The 17,189-nt window shown below is 42.2% G+C and overlaps 1 protein-coding gene across 5 annotated transcripts in view; it reads left to right on the top strand.

The window, feature by feature from the left end:
- Positions 1–17,189, top strand: part of antxr2a (ANTXR cell adhesion molecule 2a) — a 207,684-nt gene that overhangs the window by 21,267 nt on the left and 169,228 nt on the right. For all 5 annotated transcript variants that reach the window (XM_080287457.1, XM_080287458.1, XM_080287456.1 and 2 more), the window contains exons 10-13: positions 865–934; positions 9,871–9,949; positions 10,355–10,450; positions 16,023–16,073. In XM_080287457.1, coding sequence (XP_080143583.1) covers positions 865–934; positions 9,871–9,949; positions 10,355–10,450; positions 16,023–16,073 — 296 coding nt within the window. The remainder of the gene's footprint in view (positions 1–864; positions 935–9,870; positions 9,950–10,354; positions 10,451–16,022; positions 16,074–17,189) is intronic.

Genomic DNA, 17,189 nt, shown 5'->3' with positions numbered 1-17,189 from the left:
CTCAATTTTGCTCTACAAGGGCCTGATATCCACTTACGAGGACGTTATACTGCTACTGTTCTATCGAAATTTTAAACGAATATCCTCATATGTGGCTCTCATTTTTCTTAAAAACAAAAATAAGGTAAAAATAAATCTGGTAATTCTTTGATTTTACATTCATTGGGCCCCAATCAGCCCAAATATCAAAGAGAAATTAAAAATGCATGCTGTGGAAGAGTTCGGGTCTTAGGAGGATAACGCAGAGGCTCACAGAAGGCTGTTGGTTGCCTGAGAACCCCAGAACTGGCAGGTTCACCATGAGCGGAGGTCATCCTGTGGGGCTCTGGCAGCGCTGCTTTTGTTCCTCCTCTCACAAAGCAGCAGATACCTGTCTTACTGTTGGATTGATGCTGCCCCTCTCCAGCTCTCCTTACGTAACTACTGCTCTGCTGCACACTGTTGAGACTATACTGGGCGAGACCGCAAACCCAACCTGTACTGGACGCAGTTACCGTCTTGTGTCACCAGTAGACCAGAACTAGAGAACAATCGGTAAGGAAGGTGAGGAGAGAGCAATGGTCTGTGTCCACCACCATCAAAAATGTTGTCTTGCTTTTGGTCCTCCAGTGGACCTGTTGTGTTTTAAATCACACCAGAGCAGGTGAAATGGATTTGTGATGGTTTACACTTTCTAACGGGACAGTTTAGTTTAACTGGCTTTGTGTTACACCGTGGTGATCGAGGGTTTCCTTCATGTTTGACTGTGTAGACAGAACAAGCACAGATACATAAACAGATACTGTGTTACAATGCGTAATCCGTACTTACCTCATTAAACAATCTGCAAAGTTAATAATAAAACTTTTTTTTTATTTCTTCCAGCTGAGAAGCCGAGCACGGTGCGTAATGACTATCTGCTGTGTCCCGCCCCGAAGCTCTATGAAGTCGGACAGTAAGTAGGACGTTGTTTTATTGTCGTATATGGAGAAGCCGTCACAAACAGTGGAATCTCTGCTAACAGTGATGCTAAAATATCAGAGAAAGCTTTATGTGATATAGTATAATGCATCATAGTGTTGTAACTGTTCTATTTAAATCTTTTTGTTCGAGTCATGAAGAAGAAAGATCAATTTTACTGAGTGTAATTATTTTATTGTAATCGTGAATTGAAAATCAGATTCATCACCTACCATGACAGGTGACATATGTGTCAGTCATGTGTGCAGTGTTGTCCACAGCTGTGGCTTTGATGTTTTTATTACACACTTTCTTTATCGAAACAGCGTTTTAACTTTTGGCTCACTCACTTCAGAAAGGTTGAAGGGTTTTTTCTTACATCTCTTCCTTACTTTTTACATTTTAAGTAGTTGCCTAGGTAACATGATGACATCATCAGAGATGAAACCCCTCACTGACCTAAGATGTACTTGTGTGCTAAGTTTGGTTGCTCAACACCTGATGAGGCAGAGGTTCATGTGTATATCATGCAGAGCTCCAACGCAACAGACCTCCAGATATGATGCAAAGGCGAGGTCAGCTAGAGGTTATGCTTCCGTGCACACCTTTAATTTAATTAAGACATTTAAAATTATTCAAGGTAAATATATATATTTCAGTATATTCTTTTTTTTGCCATAACACTTGGTGAGCATGAACAAAAGTGAACTTTCTTGGCTGTAAATATTCACTGTGCGTGGAAATGCAGCAGTGTCTTCAGGAAGCATGTTCTCAGAAACATATGACATGATATATGCAGCTCGTTTGTGTTTCTATAGATACATTTATGTTTTCATCTTGGCACGATGACAAGAAGAGACGTGTGAAGTCTCAATGACAGGATCGCGCTGGCGTCTACAAATAGGGACAATCTAAATAGATTCAATATGCTGCCCTATAAATTGTTACGGCAAAGGAAAGAAAGGAATGTTGTGTAGGATAAATGCCAGATCTCAGTGTTTGTTTTTCAGCTTTATGTTGAATTCGGGAAGCTTAACTCAGTCGGTGAATCATATATAAGGTCACGTCCTTTGTAGTAGTTACTTCCCCTTTTACCCACATCAAGAATCTTCCCCCAAAAAAAGCAAACTTCCCTTTTCTGGAGAATTTAAGCTTCTTTTGTGCAGCTCAGGTCTCTGTGTTTGTTTGTTTTCTTCTTATTTTTATTTAAATCACACGTCTCTAAAGTTTTACTGAAAGATTAAAGTCTTGGTTTCTCTCGTGCACATTTTCTATTTTTTTCCACTCAGTTTTTCAAAAGTCTTTTGTGCAAACAATCAACTCCTAAGTCTGTAAATTAGCTGTATGTTAAAACGCGTAAAGACGCAGTAAACAGTGTAGAAGAGACAAACACCCCATACATACAAGCCGCAAACACTCGAGTGAAAACAGTGCAAATACGCGTTCATTCCAGCCCGCGTTGCTGTTGTTTGATTTTAACGGCATCTCTTATAATCCCAAACCATAGCAGATGATCGCTAAGGCATTATAGATGGAACAACAGATTTTAATGTCCTTGCTGACTGCAATCCAATCAAAAATGTATGATTATGAGTGCCGCTGGCTCCTGAAGGTCTTCCAGCTCTAAATGAGATTGTGTATAATACAGTATGACGGCGGCGATGCCGTAACTACACCGATTCAACTTGAACCTCACCTCAGTTAATCCGCTCATGTCAAAAATCTAAAGTGTTCATGAAAACATGATATTTTCATTTTTTTATATTTTATAAAAACAGTGGCCTAAACTACAGAGAAGAGATGGAAGCATACACATACAGACTCTAAGAAACAGCATTTAAATGCAAAAACATACATCAATGCATTAATAACACAGGTCTGAAAAAAAATTATTTTCAGTTGCATGACATATTTTTGGTCAATTTTATGAATTTTAGGGTGCTGAATCCAAAAATGATCTCCATTTCCATCCATCACGTACAGTTTTTGCAAAACAGGAGGAGTTTACATTAAATAAACTACAACAGCGGTGAAAAAAATCAATTTTTATTACAAGTAACCATGCATAATTTTTCTGAGATTCCTTACTTTCCACTATGAGCAAAGTAAGCCTGATAGGACCTGCTGCCCCCCCCCCGGTATCTATACTTTGACTCAAGTATAGATACCAGATTTCAGTTTAAGGGAAACTATGCACTTAATTACACTAAAAGCATGAGTTTTGCAAGGAAACCTATCGAGATTCAGTTCAATTTTATTTAAATAGCGGCAAATCACGACAACATTCGCCTCAAGGCGCTTTATATTGTAAGGTAGACCCTACAAGATGGAATTTTAAAAATATTTTTCCTGGTTTCAGCGAGTAAAAATCTATAAGACAACCCTCAGTGTTTGTTTTACTGCTTGTACATGGAATTGGTTATTTTTCTGTTTTATTTTCAATCTATAAAGTCTAAAAAGATCTTTTCATGTTTTTATAAGGGAGAAAAAAGATCATTTACATCACTATATAACTATCAGTTGTTTTGATTGTGGATAAATCGATCAAGTCATTATTTGATGGATTTAATAGATTCATCCTTGTTTTCTCAGTTGAATGCCACAAAAATCCCAGATCCCAGGTTATATGGTTAGGTACCTTTAAATCTCTTCAACCGGGAAGAATTCAGTGATTTTAATATAAAAGAAAACATAAATTCTTATATTTTGGAAATTTGACAGATCATTTTGGCCATTTTGCATAAAATAAAATGATATTAGATCATAATTAGAGCTGGTTATTTATTGTCTGAATATTTTAGCACTGCAATAACTGAACAGAGGAAGGAGCCTGAAGTTGAAAAGGTTTCTTAAGAATTTTAGAAAGGTCATTTGACACGTCTGTAATTTTTTACTGCACAGATAAAGTTGTGAAGTCATGCATATATTTTATATTTTTATAGAGTTTTGAGAAGCCTTGAGGATTTCTCAGCATTTCAAAGCGTCTGCTGGACTTTGTCCAGGTTCTTTCTCCTGAGTCGAGCTCAGGGCAGCCAAACACAATGTTTTGGTTCAGCCTGTAAAAAGATGAAGCGGACGCCCTACATCACAGGTCTCCAGCACCTGATAGGACCTGAGCTGACACTGATGTTACGTACCCGCCATTTGCAAAAGGCCTGCTTAATTAACTCTTGGCTGCCGATGATGACCCATTAAGTAGTTAGCTGGTACGGGTGGTGAGTAAACACATCTGCTGGAGGGGCTTTAAAAGGATGTGCGACAGATGCAGCCGTTCCCTTTTCCGTGCTCTCCATTTAAATAATTCACCATGCAGTGACAATCCCTGCACCCCGGACCACCTGCGTGGAACTCCAGAGCCCAGAAACTTCCGTCTCCTTCCATCTGTCTGCTTCTGCTCCATCACCACTGCCGCCGCAAAGGATGCTCCTTTAACACGGCTCTACTCAGCCGGAGAAGAATTGTCATTTCATCGCACAATCCTTTCCCCCCTTTCCAGCCATGTTTTGTTACACATGGGGCCTTGTCCTCGCGAGTACTGCTTGAATTTTTGTTTTTGCCTCACAGATATAAGTTGCTGGGGAACATATTTCAGATACAGCAGTCGACTGAGTTGAGGTCCTCAGCTGCGGTTTCTTGTCCCGCTGGGGTCCCGGGGCACACGGCACCACATCTAGCTTTGGCGTCCAGGAATCAGAGCGTTCCCGGTCATCGAGCTGTGCGGGAGCACTCACGGCAGAGGCGTCATCTGTGCTGACAGCTGTGGCATCAGGCTTGAAACTCTGGCATCTGCTGACACTCTATGCTCCCTCCTCCAGCCCTCCATGCGCATCCCCATTAGGAGACCCCGCACACCCCACTGGTGCTCCTCACGAAGTGTTCTCACAGTAATGGTGGAAACAAAAAAAAATACCTGAAGAGGGAGGTGACAGCTGCTTTACACAGCAGGTGCAGTGACGCTGATATGCTGGTGGATAAATAAGACGTGCTGCTGCAAAGAACACCGTCACCCCGTGTGCTCCCCGGGGGGTATCAAGATGTTTTGATTGAAATGTCCTATTGTCTGAATATCCCTTCATGTTGCAGCACAGGCCTGCTTCGTGTCTGTTGATTGGTTGTAACATGATCTGAATCTGGATCTGGACCCGACCGACCGTGCCTGGGCCAACCTCATCGAGCAGCCCAGGGCACTTTATACTTAACAGCGCCAATGCTCTCTGTTCAAATTCACTCAAACCTGTTGTAGGTGCAGGTCACCTGGTGCGAGTGCACATATGTCACCCATCTCTGCTTTACGTCTCCATTAGTCAGGTTTGTCCAGGAGTTTGGTCTTTCTTTTAACTTTTTTTCTTGGTGTTTCTGATTAACTGTAAAATTGGTAGAATATTTTATATTCCCTTAATCTAATGCAGATTTCTCTAAAAGCCTTTTTGACTGTCTCAGTAAATCTGTCCAACCTTTGATCTTCAACGATGGGTAAACAGATCCCTTTCCTACATGACTTTGGGGATCTTTTTGCCACGTTTTCTAGACTAGAATAGCGGCGAACCCTGTTTCCTGTCTCTTAATAAGATCCATCCACGAGAGGGAATGTACGTGGAGCTGAAAGTACCAATCAGAAGTGCTCTCAGTTGGTATTATCACCAAATTGGATTATTGGTTATAAGAAGCCGGTCAATATTCCAATTTTGTACGGGGAGCCAATTTTTAGAGTAATAGCGGTTGTCTCGTCTGGACCACATTCTCTCATCTGCTGTCCAGGCTTCGTGAGGCGATCCCTCCCATCAACTGAGCTTCAGAACTTCTGCCACACAAACACATACAGACTGATGATTCCTGGATGCTGGGTGACAGGCCCCACATATGCTCTGCTGTAAATTATTCACCCTCCTCAATTTTCACATCTTTAAGGGAAGTTTGAAAGCCATTAGCGTCACCATTGTCAGCCGCTCCAGCTGCATCGCATCACCAAAGCTTAGCGTCACAGAAGGTCTACCTTCTGATGAATTATAGCGAGCCTGGGGACAAACTTTTTCCAATGCGGAGCCAGAGGTCTGCGGCGGGAAGGAGCCTTCGGCCGTTCAGCCGGTGTCCCTGGGAAGCGGTGTCTGTTTTTGAGCGATCCCTCAGCCCTGTGACAGTCTGCCCTTTCAGCTCCCATTTATTCAAACATAACTACAGACCCACCAGCAGCTGCAGCTCTCTCCTCAGTGTCACTCATTGGCTTTTACTGTGGAAAAGTTAAATGACAGCCTGCTCTGTTTTCAATTATTCAGTTACTGGGTTGCCTCTTTAAATTCTTTTAAACCTTTTAAACCCCCCTCTCCATAATCAAATTGCTAGTATTGCATTTAAACATTTTTAAAATGAACTTTACAACTGACTAACGAAAAAGCCATAGATTCATATTCTGCGAGCAGCAGAGTGACTAATCATTAGAGCAACACTTTAATAGATTTGGCCACGCAATTACTATATTCTTTTGGTCGTCTTCATGGAAATAAAAGTGTGTAAAAGAGAAGAGGATCTATGACTTATGCCTCTGTGTCAGAGCACATTCTGCCTACTCAACAGTAACTTGGTAAATTAGCAGTCAGTGTCTCAGAGAGGGAGGAGAAAAAAAGGCCTCGCTCACTATGGTTGGGTTGTGGTGCGTTAAAGATGTCCGGCGTTGTCGACCAAGGGAGAAGTGGGTTCGTCAGTGTAACTCGCTTGGGAGCTTTCCACCCTACACACTGCGGGGTCCACACCTCCAGCTTGATTAACAACCTGCCCACCATTATCACGGATTGATGGTGTCAGCTAAATTAGCCTCTCCCCTCATCCATTCAGCGCGAGCGCTTAGTTAACATGCAGGGACCTAGAACATCTTCGCCGAGCTACGGAGGCGTGCAGCGTTTCCAGTGATGCTTCCTGATGGAAGAAAACTGATTCTCATTCAAAATCTTCAGTTTTCAACTCTTAAAGTTACCATTCATTCATTTTCAGTCAAAAAAAGACCTTTTTCTTTGTGTAGGTTTAAAGACATGTAGCACATTACTAACAGTTTAAAGGAACCTGAAACAGGTCAAGTAAAGCCTTCCCAGCAGTACCAGAGCGTTTCTTAGTTCCCTGTTAATGATTTGTGAAAACTTCTCCCACATGCTTTTTCCTCGAATTGCAAAGTTAATCTGTCAGCGTAAGGTGTCGCGGATAAATACAACAAAATAAAACCAGTACCGGTACCAAAAAAAGAAGATTTATTCATAACACATGGGAAAAGACCCAGGGAAACAGAGTTAATGATAAAAACGATAAAATAACAACGATTAAAAACCCTGAAAACCATGAATTTCACACCCGACTCTCAACTCTGGCGGCCCGGTACCAAACGACTCGGCCCATTGGTTGGGGACCGCTGACCTAAAACTAAAAGAGCATTACATTTACTTATTATTTTGTTCATCCTGCTACGTTGTAATCCTTCACTGACTGTCACTATAAAAGTGTCAGTGTATCTGCAGCACACATAACAGCATAGAATAAATGAATAGAATATTTTGCCCTCTGTAGCATTGCCTAAAATGCACCAGCTGCTTAAATATGAAAGACCTGCATCAAATATCCAATAAAGATTTTATTTTATTTTTTTTAATATAACTTTATTAAGTAATAGATAATTTGAAAGCACAAGTTGATCATCAACAAGTTGGTGAGGTGTCAGAGCGGATCCTGCTTAAAGGTCGCTGCACTGTATTTTAAATATTTAGCGCAGTAAATAAGGTGAGGTGCAAAAAAGTCAGTTTCGAATATTTAGACGGCGCAGTAAAGGACACATGGTCTGGTCGCTCATCTGTTCAGAACCACAGGAGAATTGGTGGCCCAAGGCACTGCCTGAGGCAAAATCCACAGCAAAGAGAGCACTCTTGTTATTATTCCACTGCACCATTTTTAATGCAGGCCTCCTCTGTACACTCCCGTGCACTCACAGCTGGCCCCTCGCACACAATACCGCTCTGCGTACTTCTTTCTCTCGCCTCTTTTCTTTTTGTGTCGGAGGGAATATTTCAGGCGTTTCATTCGTTCCATATCCTGAATTCTCATTAAACCTGCGGTAATTGGATTGGGCATAATAGACATATGGAAATTGCGGTGCCGTTCATCATTAGGGTTTTAATTGCGCCCATTTTGGCTTTGCATTTTTCTCTCTAAATAAGTCTTCGGAGTTCAGGAGCCTTGTTACTGCCAGTCAAGTTACTTCACCCACACACGATGATTATGTGATAATGACAGGATTTCCTCCCACTGAGGACATTTATTTAATTCTGATTGTTGTCTTTATTGAGCATTGTGCTAACATGACTCCAGGACTTATTAGCGTTTGTGAGAACAGGATTTGCGAGAGCAACGATAGAATTATAGAGCTCTTCTATTTTTAAAGTCTTGATGCAGAGCAAAGTATTATCAGGGAGAACAACATTGTTTTCAATAACACTCAATACATATTGTTAGACTGATTAAACACACACACACGTAGCACGGTAGAAGAGAGACAGGTAAAAATAATAATGTTGCTTGGCAACAACTCGTTACTTAAAAAGCAATTAAAGCTTCCCAAACAGTGCTGCTACCTCTAAGACGGCGGTGTCAAACATGAGGCTCGGGGGCGAGATTTGATGATCCCGTTTGGCGCACCGGATGGCTTCGCCGTGTGATAAAATTACAGTGAAGTCATTAATTACACGTTTTTGTTAAAAACAAACCACGTTGCTGTTTACGGTGTAGTAATGCATGACCAGTATGACTACACATGAGTAAAAATGTGTGCAAATCTGAGCAGGATCTCTGATTCATATTAGATACAAAAGCTTTACATGTGATGATTTTATGTCTTTTCACATCCTTCAGTTAAATTGTAACTACTCCAGCTTTACTGGCTGTACAACAACTGAGATACATTCTGTGTTTTTCTGAAGAGAACTCAGGCTGTTTGTACAGGGATGGTTTGTTACATTTGAAAATTAAATAGAAAAAGCTTCTAGAATTATTTTTGGCATTTAGGCTTTATTAGAGAGGGAAGAGGAGAGAGAGGACAGGAAACCAGGGAAAGAGTGGGGTGACGTGCAGAAAAAGATCTGGAGAGCAGACTCAAAGTTGGGCTCCTGCAGTAGCCTTCAGCCAGCAGAGCGGCAGCTCTGAGCAGACTTCTTTATACTTATTTAAAAATGAGAAATTTAGAGGCGTGTGTGTTTCATATAAGCTGTGATGCTGTAGTGTTATGGCTTCCTCAAAGTGGGACCAACTGGACTAAAATGAGTTTGACATCATTGCTTTAGGATGTTAAAGGCCAGCTTATGTTATGAATGGGGTTGGGAGGTTGAATAGAGTGTCTGTGAAACATGTGTCCTAGTATATTTAAAGGTACTTTGCAGTACTTCAAAGGGGCCTGGAAAATAAAAAGTCATGTATATTTAATGAATTGAATTACATTATAATAAAAATTTACAATATTCAAAATTTCATTTTATTATTAAATCCTGATTTTATGGACACAGGTGATTTTTTTTTATTTATTTATTTATTTTTGCGCTGGTTGGAGGTAAAAAAAAAGTCTTTTAGGAAAATTGCTGAGGTGACATTTAGCCCCTGTAAGACAGGACTGAGGGCACGATGTTGCCAAAAAAACACAAGCTGCAGCGCGATGCTTGTCCTTCTTGGAGATTAAAAAGATATCAGCTGAGACCCGATGTTTACAGTTGAAGTATCTTTAATCACAAAGTTTGCAAAAACAGAAAACGTATGACGAAAATTCCAACACAGTGAACTTCCCTGGAAATGCAAACGTGTTTTTCTTCTCTGACAAACGTGGGAGAACTGGCAGGATAAAGTGAGACGAGGTTTTAATGTTGTTTCCTTTAATTTCCTCTGATACTAATTAAACTCTTTCCTTTACAGGAAAATGGATGTTCTCATCAGCCTTAACAACGGCAAGTCCTTCATCTCGAGTGCCCACACCATCTCTGCTACCACATGTGTGAGTTTAATGCTGAGCTCTGATATTTCACATTCCAGATTAAACTTAAAGTCCCTTTAATAACATGAAGCTGCGTTTCCTGATTTTATAACTGAGGAAGTGATGCGTAAAACATGGCCTGACTATAAGGTTACAAGTTTTCCTGTTATGTTTGAGCAGAACTTCCTTTTTTTCAGTGTTTCTCATATGATGAAGCAATGTCATAGTTTTATAGACACTTTGTGAAACATCTGCTCTTTTGTAAGACGATACGCTTGCTCCGATTTAGCTGTTATCGACCGCGTGTTCCTCTTTGTTTCTATTTCGTATTCCTTCTAACAAACTTTTAATATTTCTCCTCTAGCTTTGACGCATCCAGTTGTTTCCAGCTGTGTGACTGTTTTGCCTTTTCCTTTTCTCCTTCAGTCGGACGGCTTTGTGGTGGCGATAGTCTTCCTGGTGCTGCTCCTCCTCGTGGCCCTGGCCCTCATGTGGTGGTTGTGGCCTCTGTGTTGCAAAGTGGTGAGTGCTGCTACACCGCCTATAACCAGCACAGTCATGTTTGGTCAACCAAAACTGATAAATGAATTAAATCTGGCTTTGAGCGGAGATGAGAGCGGGTTCTCGACTGTGGGGAGAAAAACACGCTAAAGTGTTGCTGCTCTTTGTTCTGCCTCGTCCTGTAAATCTGATGAGGATAAACCCTATCACCCACTTTTTTCCCTCGTATTGCTCTGACAGCTGTAAACATCCTGTTGCGGCACATACAGCACCGCCTTGCTGAAAAAGATGAGGTCACTTGAAAAAGCATGTCTTGTAAAGTCTGACTTAATTTGGGTGAAAGATGGAGTTTAATCACCAGTTAAAAAGCACAAAGAGGTGACGGGCAGGCTCGGTGTTATTCACCAAGCCTTGCCGAAGGGAAGTGGTGCCGAACATCTGTTCAAGCTCGTCACTTCCCGCTTACCGCGATAAGTCACACTGGTTTAGCAACACCGCAGAGCACTGCAGACCAGCGGCCGATTGCTGCACATGCTATATGTGGAGAAGTCGCTTTACACAAACAGACTGTTAAAAACAATAACATAGACCAGCAGCAGAAAGATGTGAGTGACAGATTGCATGAAAGTTACCAGAGTCTCTGTTTGTTTAGGACTAATGTCGGGCCTACCTGGGGACTGAAGGGATTCAGAATAATCACACAGACTTTTAGCGGTTTTATCGCATTAGAATCCATCATGTCCTGCTTCAGCTTAAAACACTTTTACACATCTATTCAATCATGTTCTAGATACACTATTATGAATATTTCTTATTCTTCCTCAGTGCTGCTAATATTGTTTATTTAAACCTGCATTAGGCAGAAGTTGGATTAAATAAAACGTCCCTCTACTGTCGCTCTCCCTTTGCTGTTTAAAACCCGCCCACTAAAGACCAGAGGCCTGTGCGTGTACTTCACTAAAAAATAAGAGTGAATATTTTTGCTGATTTTTGTTTGTTCCTCACCCGACTAACACAAAAGTGAAGATGCTCGACTGGATGTGGTGACTGTGGAGGCCTTTGGAGGACAGTGAACTCATTGTTATGGGCTGGAGATGATTTGAGCTTCGCGGCGTGCTGTGAAGCAGCCATGAGGAGACGAGCACGCTGTCGTCACAAAGAGACGGAGATGCTCAGCAACAGTGCAACCTTTAAACTGAGCTCAGCTGACACTAAAAGGCCGCCGCTCCAAACTGCAGATACAGGCAGGATCGATCGATGCAGGTTTGACATGTCGTGCGTTACGAGGCGGCTTCTTCTGAACCTTGGCTGGAACGAGGGGTTATTTGACTTTCTGTTGCCTTCCTATGACTCAACATCAACAGATCTGCTACTCAAAGGATATTTTCTTATTTTTGGACCATTATCTGTGAACCCCAGAGACGGTTATGTGGGAAACTCCCAGCAGTGCCTGTCTGCCACCAACAACAGTCAATGTCTACCTCCCTTAATTCCTGGAGTTGCTGCCATGTGATTGGCTGATATAACACTTGTATTAACAGGCAGTTCAATAGATATAATTACAAAGGTGGCTCAGTGTATAATGCACACATATACCGCATATGAAACGGACAAAAATCTTTCTCCACGTACTTGACAGGACAGATTATTTTTCAGCTTCATCCTCATAAATTGAGTAAAGGATGTTGAAACAGAGACACACATCTGCTGTAAAATGATCAAAAATGTTCTTTTGTTCCTTCGTTTTGGTCCTAAAAGTGTGAAAAGTGGAAACAGCCGGTTATGACTTAAATGTTTCTGCTTAGGGATAAGGTTTTTTAGTTTTTTTTAGTTTTGTGTTTCTTGGTCGTGCTTTTTATTCTCTCTCTGTGGAGGTTGGGAGGTTCTTCATTAATTCCACAAGTCACCACATTTCCAGTCCCATGTGTACGGGGTGTTTTAAAGTGGAACTTGAGGCTGCGTTTAATTAATTCATCTGAAATCTGCTCTTAAAGTCATAACTTATGACTAGAAAATATTTTTGCTTTTTTGTCCAGAGTTGAAACTTTGGTTTAGTTGGTTAAAAAAAAGAGTACTGTTTTAAAACCCCCCCCCCGGCCTCACCCCCTTTGGAAATAAAGTCTCCCCCGCTTAACCGTTTACAAAAATCCACAACAGATTATCGTTTGAGGCTATGAGAGAGGGGCTACAGATGGTGTGCGCAGCCTCTTTTTTCTGTCTCTGCCTTTTTCTATTGAGATCTGATAAAGGCAAATTTACCCTCTACTCCGCCGACCCTCGCGGCGGACCTCTGTTCCCGCTCACCCGCACCGGCCCTTAAATGATAGACGTCACCTGGCTTTGTGGACCTGAAGGGATCCCATCCAGGATGAGATGGAAGCATATTTTGGAAAACCAACAAAGGCATTAAAATGTAAACCCCCTGCAGCATGTCTGGCGGTGGACGTGTTTGTCTTGGTGGAGAGAGCTGCTGTTGCCTTCCATCGAGGGACGCGGCAGAAGAGGAGGGCCATGTGTGGCTTGTTAATATTTAAACCCCCAGTCTGCCAGGTTTCAGCAGTCGGGATGAGGCCGCGCACACACGCTCGACACACACATACACATACACAGAGACACATGCCCAACCTCTTTCCCACAATCCCTCTCTCCCCTTCTCTCTCCCGCGTGGACCGATGCCAGGAGAGAGGTCATACAAGCTGTGGAGTGGTAATTTCTTTGTTTATGATTTGTTTGGAAATTAAACTCGAATGGCATCGCCTTTAGTTCAAATCAAAGGATTCAGGATTGGAGATGCCGTTTTAAATTACATTGCCAGTTTATCCAAATTACAAACTATTCGCTGCTAAATTGGATGCACTTTTGGACACATTTGCGACTCATTTGGTCCTTAATATGTTATTAATCTCTAATTATTTCTTGTTCTTGCAGAACTTTTGTCGTCTTTGTTCTCTTTCAGTTGATTTTTTTATTTGTTTTGTTCTCGTACAAACAGTTTCTCCGCAGATGAAGACCTAAAGCAATTTTAAACTTTCGAATATGCTATCTGCCACTGATCCGTCGTTATAAGCCTCCCAAAACAGCTTGACACGACACGGTTCGAGCTTAAGGTTGGGAACGAACAGATTATAAAGTCCAGTTGGACGTTTACGGAGACGGCCATATGGGGACAATACCCCGAGTGCCTCTGATTGGTCCAATTCCCCCCGGTGTCGTGGCTGCGGCGGCGGGCCGCTGGGGCTTGTGTCAGATGGCGAAATATCCTGTGGTTTAGTTTTTAATTATGCCACCGCGCTGCTCCTCTTCACATCTGTCCATCAGGTAGCTGGGAAAGAGCAGCAGAGCGTTTGTGTGACGCTTTATTTGTCTCACAACATGTGCAGGAAATCTGCTGCATAATTACTTAATAAAAGAGATAATCCTGTGAACGTAAGGTGTGGCTGAAATGATGTTAATCAGCGTATGGCGAGGCCACCAGTAGCCCTTTACTAGATTTGCTTACAGCCGGTTGTGTGTTACAAAGGAATTAATTAACCCTAATTGATTATTTTTCATTATTCTAATGACAACAGTAAGCAGAGAGTGTGATAGCGTCCCTGAGCTTAAGAGTGAATGAAACAGCTGTTAGGATCTATGATATGCCGTAATTACATCGCTCCTTTTCCCTCCGAAACCACTTTAGCAAATGCATAACCAGCTCTGACACTGTGGTATCTGTCCTTGATGACTAATGAACAAAGGTCAGCTTTCCACTTTGCAGCGCACCTCAGGTTGAGATATGTCCTTAGTGCAATTATAAGCACTGCATTTATAGGGCACCTACTGTGTCCACCCCTGTGTGGGGAGCGGGGAGTGGGCGAGGAGGTGAACAGCAGCTTTTTCCTTTGTATCAGGATTTAGGTTTGAATAAATGTCCCACAAAATTCCAATAACACTTCCTGAGCTCAGTTTGATGACTTTGATCCAAAACCTGAAGACTTTTAACAAACAGTAACAGAAAAAAGGAAAGTTGAACTGAATTTGTAAGAAGATACATCTCCCTGCCTTCACTATAAATGATTTGCTCTATAGTTAAATAAATAAAAGTTTTTGTCACCGGCATGTTAATCGATTAATTGAGTAATAATGGAGACATTATTCAGAAGAGATTGTGACCTCACTGTACTTTAAGATATCGCACAGTATCTCCACACAGCCATTCTGCAATACTGCATGATTTAGTTAATTAAAATCTTCACTGTGAGCTGCCGTCTGTTTAAATTACACCGTTTGATGAACTTCAAGTCGTGAAACAGAGACTTTGTTCATTTAAAAAAACTGGCTGGGGTCAATCTTAAAAGCATCAACGTGTTGTAGTGAAAATATTTAGTGCCAGTTCATCCATAACCCTATCGCAAGTGGAAACAGTACAAAATATTGGACTGTATTGGTATTTTTACCTGCTGGATCAGCTGCTGGACGAGTCATCCAATGGTGCTAATCTGAGGAGCTTGGAAAGAGAAGCGACTGGACTTCTTTGAGTTTATCGATTTTTCACTATGTAAAACTTGACTTGCATGGTGACTTTCTCTTAGTTTCCTTGTGAAAAATACACAAAATAAAAGAAAACTTGTTAAAAACCATTAAAAAGCATTAAAGATGCAAAAAGAACATAAATAAACTGCAAGTGTGCAGGCCTGTGTTTTCACGTGACGGCTGTGACCTACAGCAACTGACAACACCGAAGAATAAAGCGCCTCGGTCTTTCCAGCGCCAGCCCGCTCACAGATGGGTTTTTGGTGAGTGAGTGGCAGAAGCGTCTTCAGTAAAGAGTCGGACATCAGTATGTGAAGCGTCTGACTGACACCTGACAAATGTCACTGTCAGGCCTCTCTTTGCTTTGCCGTGCACATCTGAAAAACCCGGCCGAGGCATCTTGTCCTTGAGTGGAATCACATTGTGGACAACCTGCTCCTCAGGTGCCCTCTCATCCAGTGTTGTCACAAACAATGCCGCTGGCCGGTCACTCTGCTCTGGGAGAGTCGTGTCCTGGTTATATGTGGGTGAGGGTGCGCGTGTGTGTGTGTTTTCTTGTATTTTCTGTGTGTGTTTGCCGCCACTCATCTTCCCTTCAGACGGGGCTTGGAGCTGAGCCCAAGCCTCCTCCTCTGTATCTCATTGGAGCTAATTAACTCCTTAGGACTTTATGATTGGGGGGATTGCTTGGAAGCACTGAACCCCATCCAATTAATTAAGAGCTAAACGGGCAGCGGCGCTCGCCCCAAAGACTCCCCTGTCAACAAGTTGATTTTCAGCTTTTCTTTATTTTGCACGGGGGGCCCCTGATGTTGGTTTACAAGCAGAATCCTTGTAATCAGCAGTCAGTGACGCGATGGGGCAGCAGTCGCTGCTGCAAAACAGGCTGGCAGCGACGGCGTCTCCACCGTGAGATGAGCTCAGGGATGTTTCTGTTTGGCTCAGTCACCTGTCACGAATCACCTCTGTCAGCCTTGTCTGCGCTCGTCTTGATGAGGTTTGAGCGCGTGTGTTTGTGCGTGTCCCAATGCGTCTCCTGACGGGCTGTGCTGACGCTCTTTTGCTTCTTCTGTTTATCCAGGTCATCAAGGACCCGCCGCCGCCGCCTCCACCATCTCGTCCTCCACCGCCCGTGAGTCACAATTGTTTTATTTTCAGGTTTGAAAATCTGTGCGGTGCAAAAGAAGAAAATGGGAGTCAGAGGAGGTTCCAGAGCTCAGAATGGTGCAGCACTGAAATTTCAGGGAAACTTTGCACGTTTTGAGAATCAGGATTATTGAGCGTCTCTCTGAGAATTTCACAGGGCCGTTATCGCTGCATTGGGCATCTAACTCGAGCCAATTCAGACTAAAACTAAAACCATAACGTGTCCCTTTTACATTTGTTTGTGTACAGATCATATAAACAAGATCACATTTTAATTAGTGAGCTGGTAGATGGATTTTTGAACTTTGGACAGAGGCGTGCTCGCTGTTTGCCCCGTGATTTCAGTCTTTCTGCTAAACTAGAGTAATCCCAGCTCCAGCTCTGCACACAGACATGAGAGTGATGGAGCTTGTTTCTTCTCATGATGAAATGAAGTCAGATTGCATATTTCCCAACGTGTCGAGCAGTTCCTTCAAAAAATGACTTTAGAAAAGTTGGTGCTTGTGATACACCTTTCGTCTTCACTGACTAACGATTATCGTAAAAGACTGAATCAAAAAGCGTCTTCTGCAATACGAGATTCATTAACAGAAAAAGATTTTAATGTTTAACTGATTATTTTAGTTAATTAAATTCCAGAGGGAAACAGTCAATATCAAAGTATGTAGCTGAGGTCTAATATTTTAGATTTCACTGTGTAAAATCTAAATTTTCACACCATTCCTGAACTGAATCTCTGTATCCAGACGGATAAGTGGATCCGGGTCATTTTGTGATACTTAATCACCCCTAAGCTGGACCAAACCTCACCATTTTAACTTGTCTATAACATTTAGAGCAGGGGTGGGAACTCCAGGCCTCGAGGGCCGGTGTCCTGCAGGTTTTAGATCTCACCCTGGGTCAACACACCTGAATCACATGATTAGTTCATTACCAGGCCTCTGGAGAACTTCAGGACTTGTTGAGGAGGTCATTTAACCACTTAAATCAGCTGTGTTGGATCAAGGGCACATCTAAAACCTGCAGGACACCGGCCCTCGAGGCCTGGAGTTCCCCACCCCTGGTTTAGACAATCAGAGAGTTGCCGATGGAGTTACTCAAC

Source organism: Astatotilapia calliptera, chromosome 12 (assembly GCF_964374335.1).
Source record: "Astatotilapia calliptera chromosome 12, fAstCal68.1, whole genome shotgun sequence".
Taxonomy (NCBI): Eukaryota; Metazoa; Chordata; class Actinopteri; order Cichliformes; family Cichlidae; genus Astatotilapia; species Astatotilapia calliptera.
Note: the sequence above shows the minus strand (reverse complement) of the source record. Positions and strands in the feature narration are given on the sequence as shown.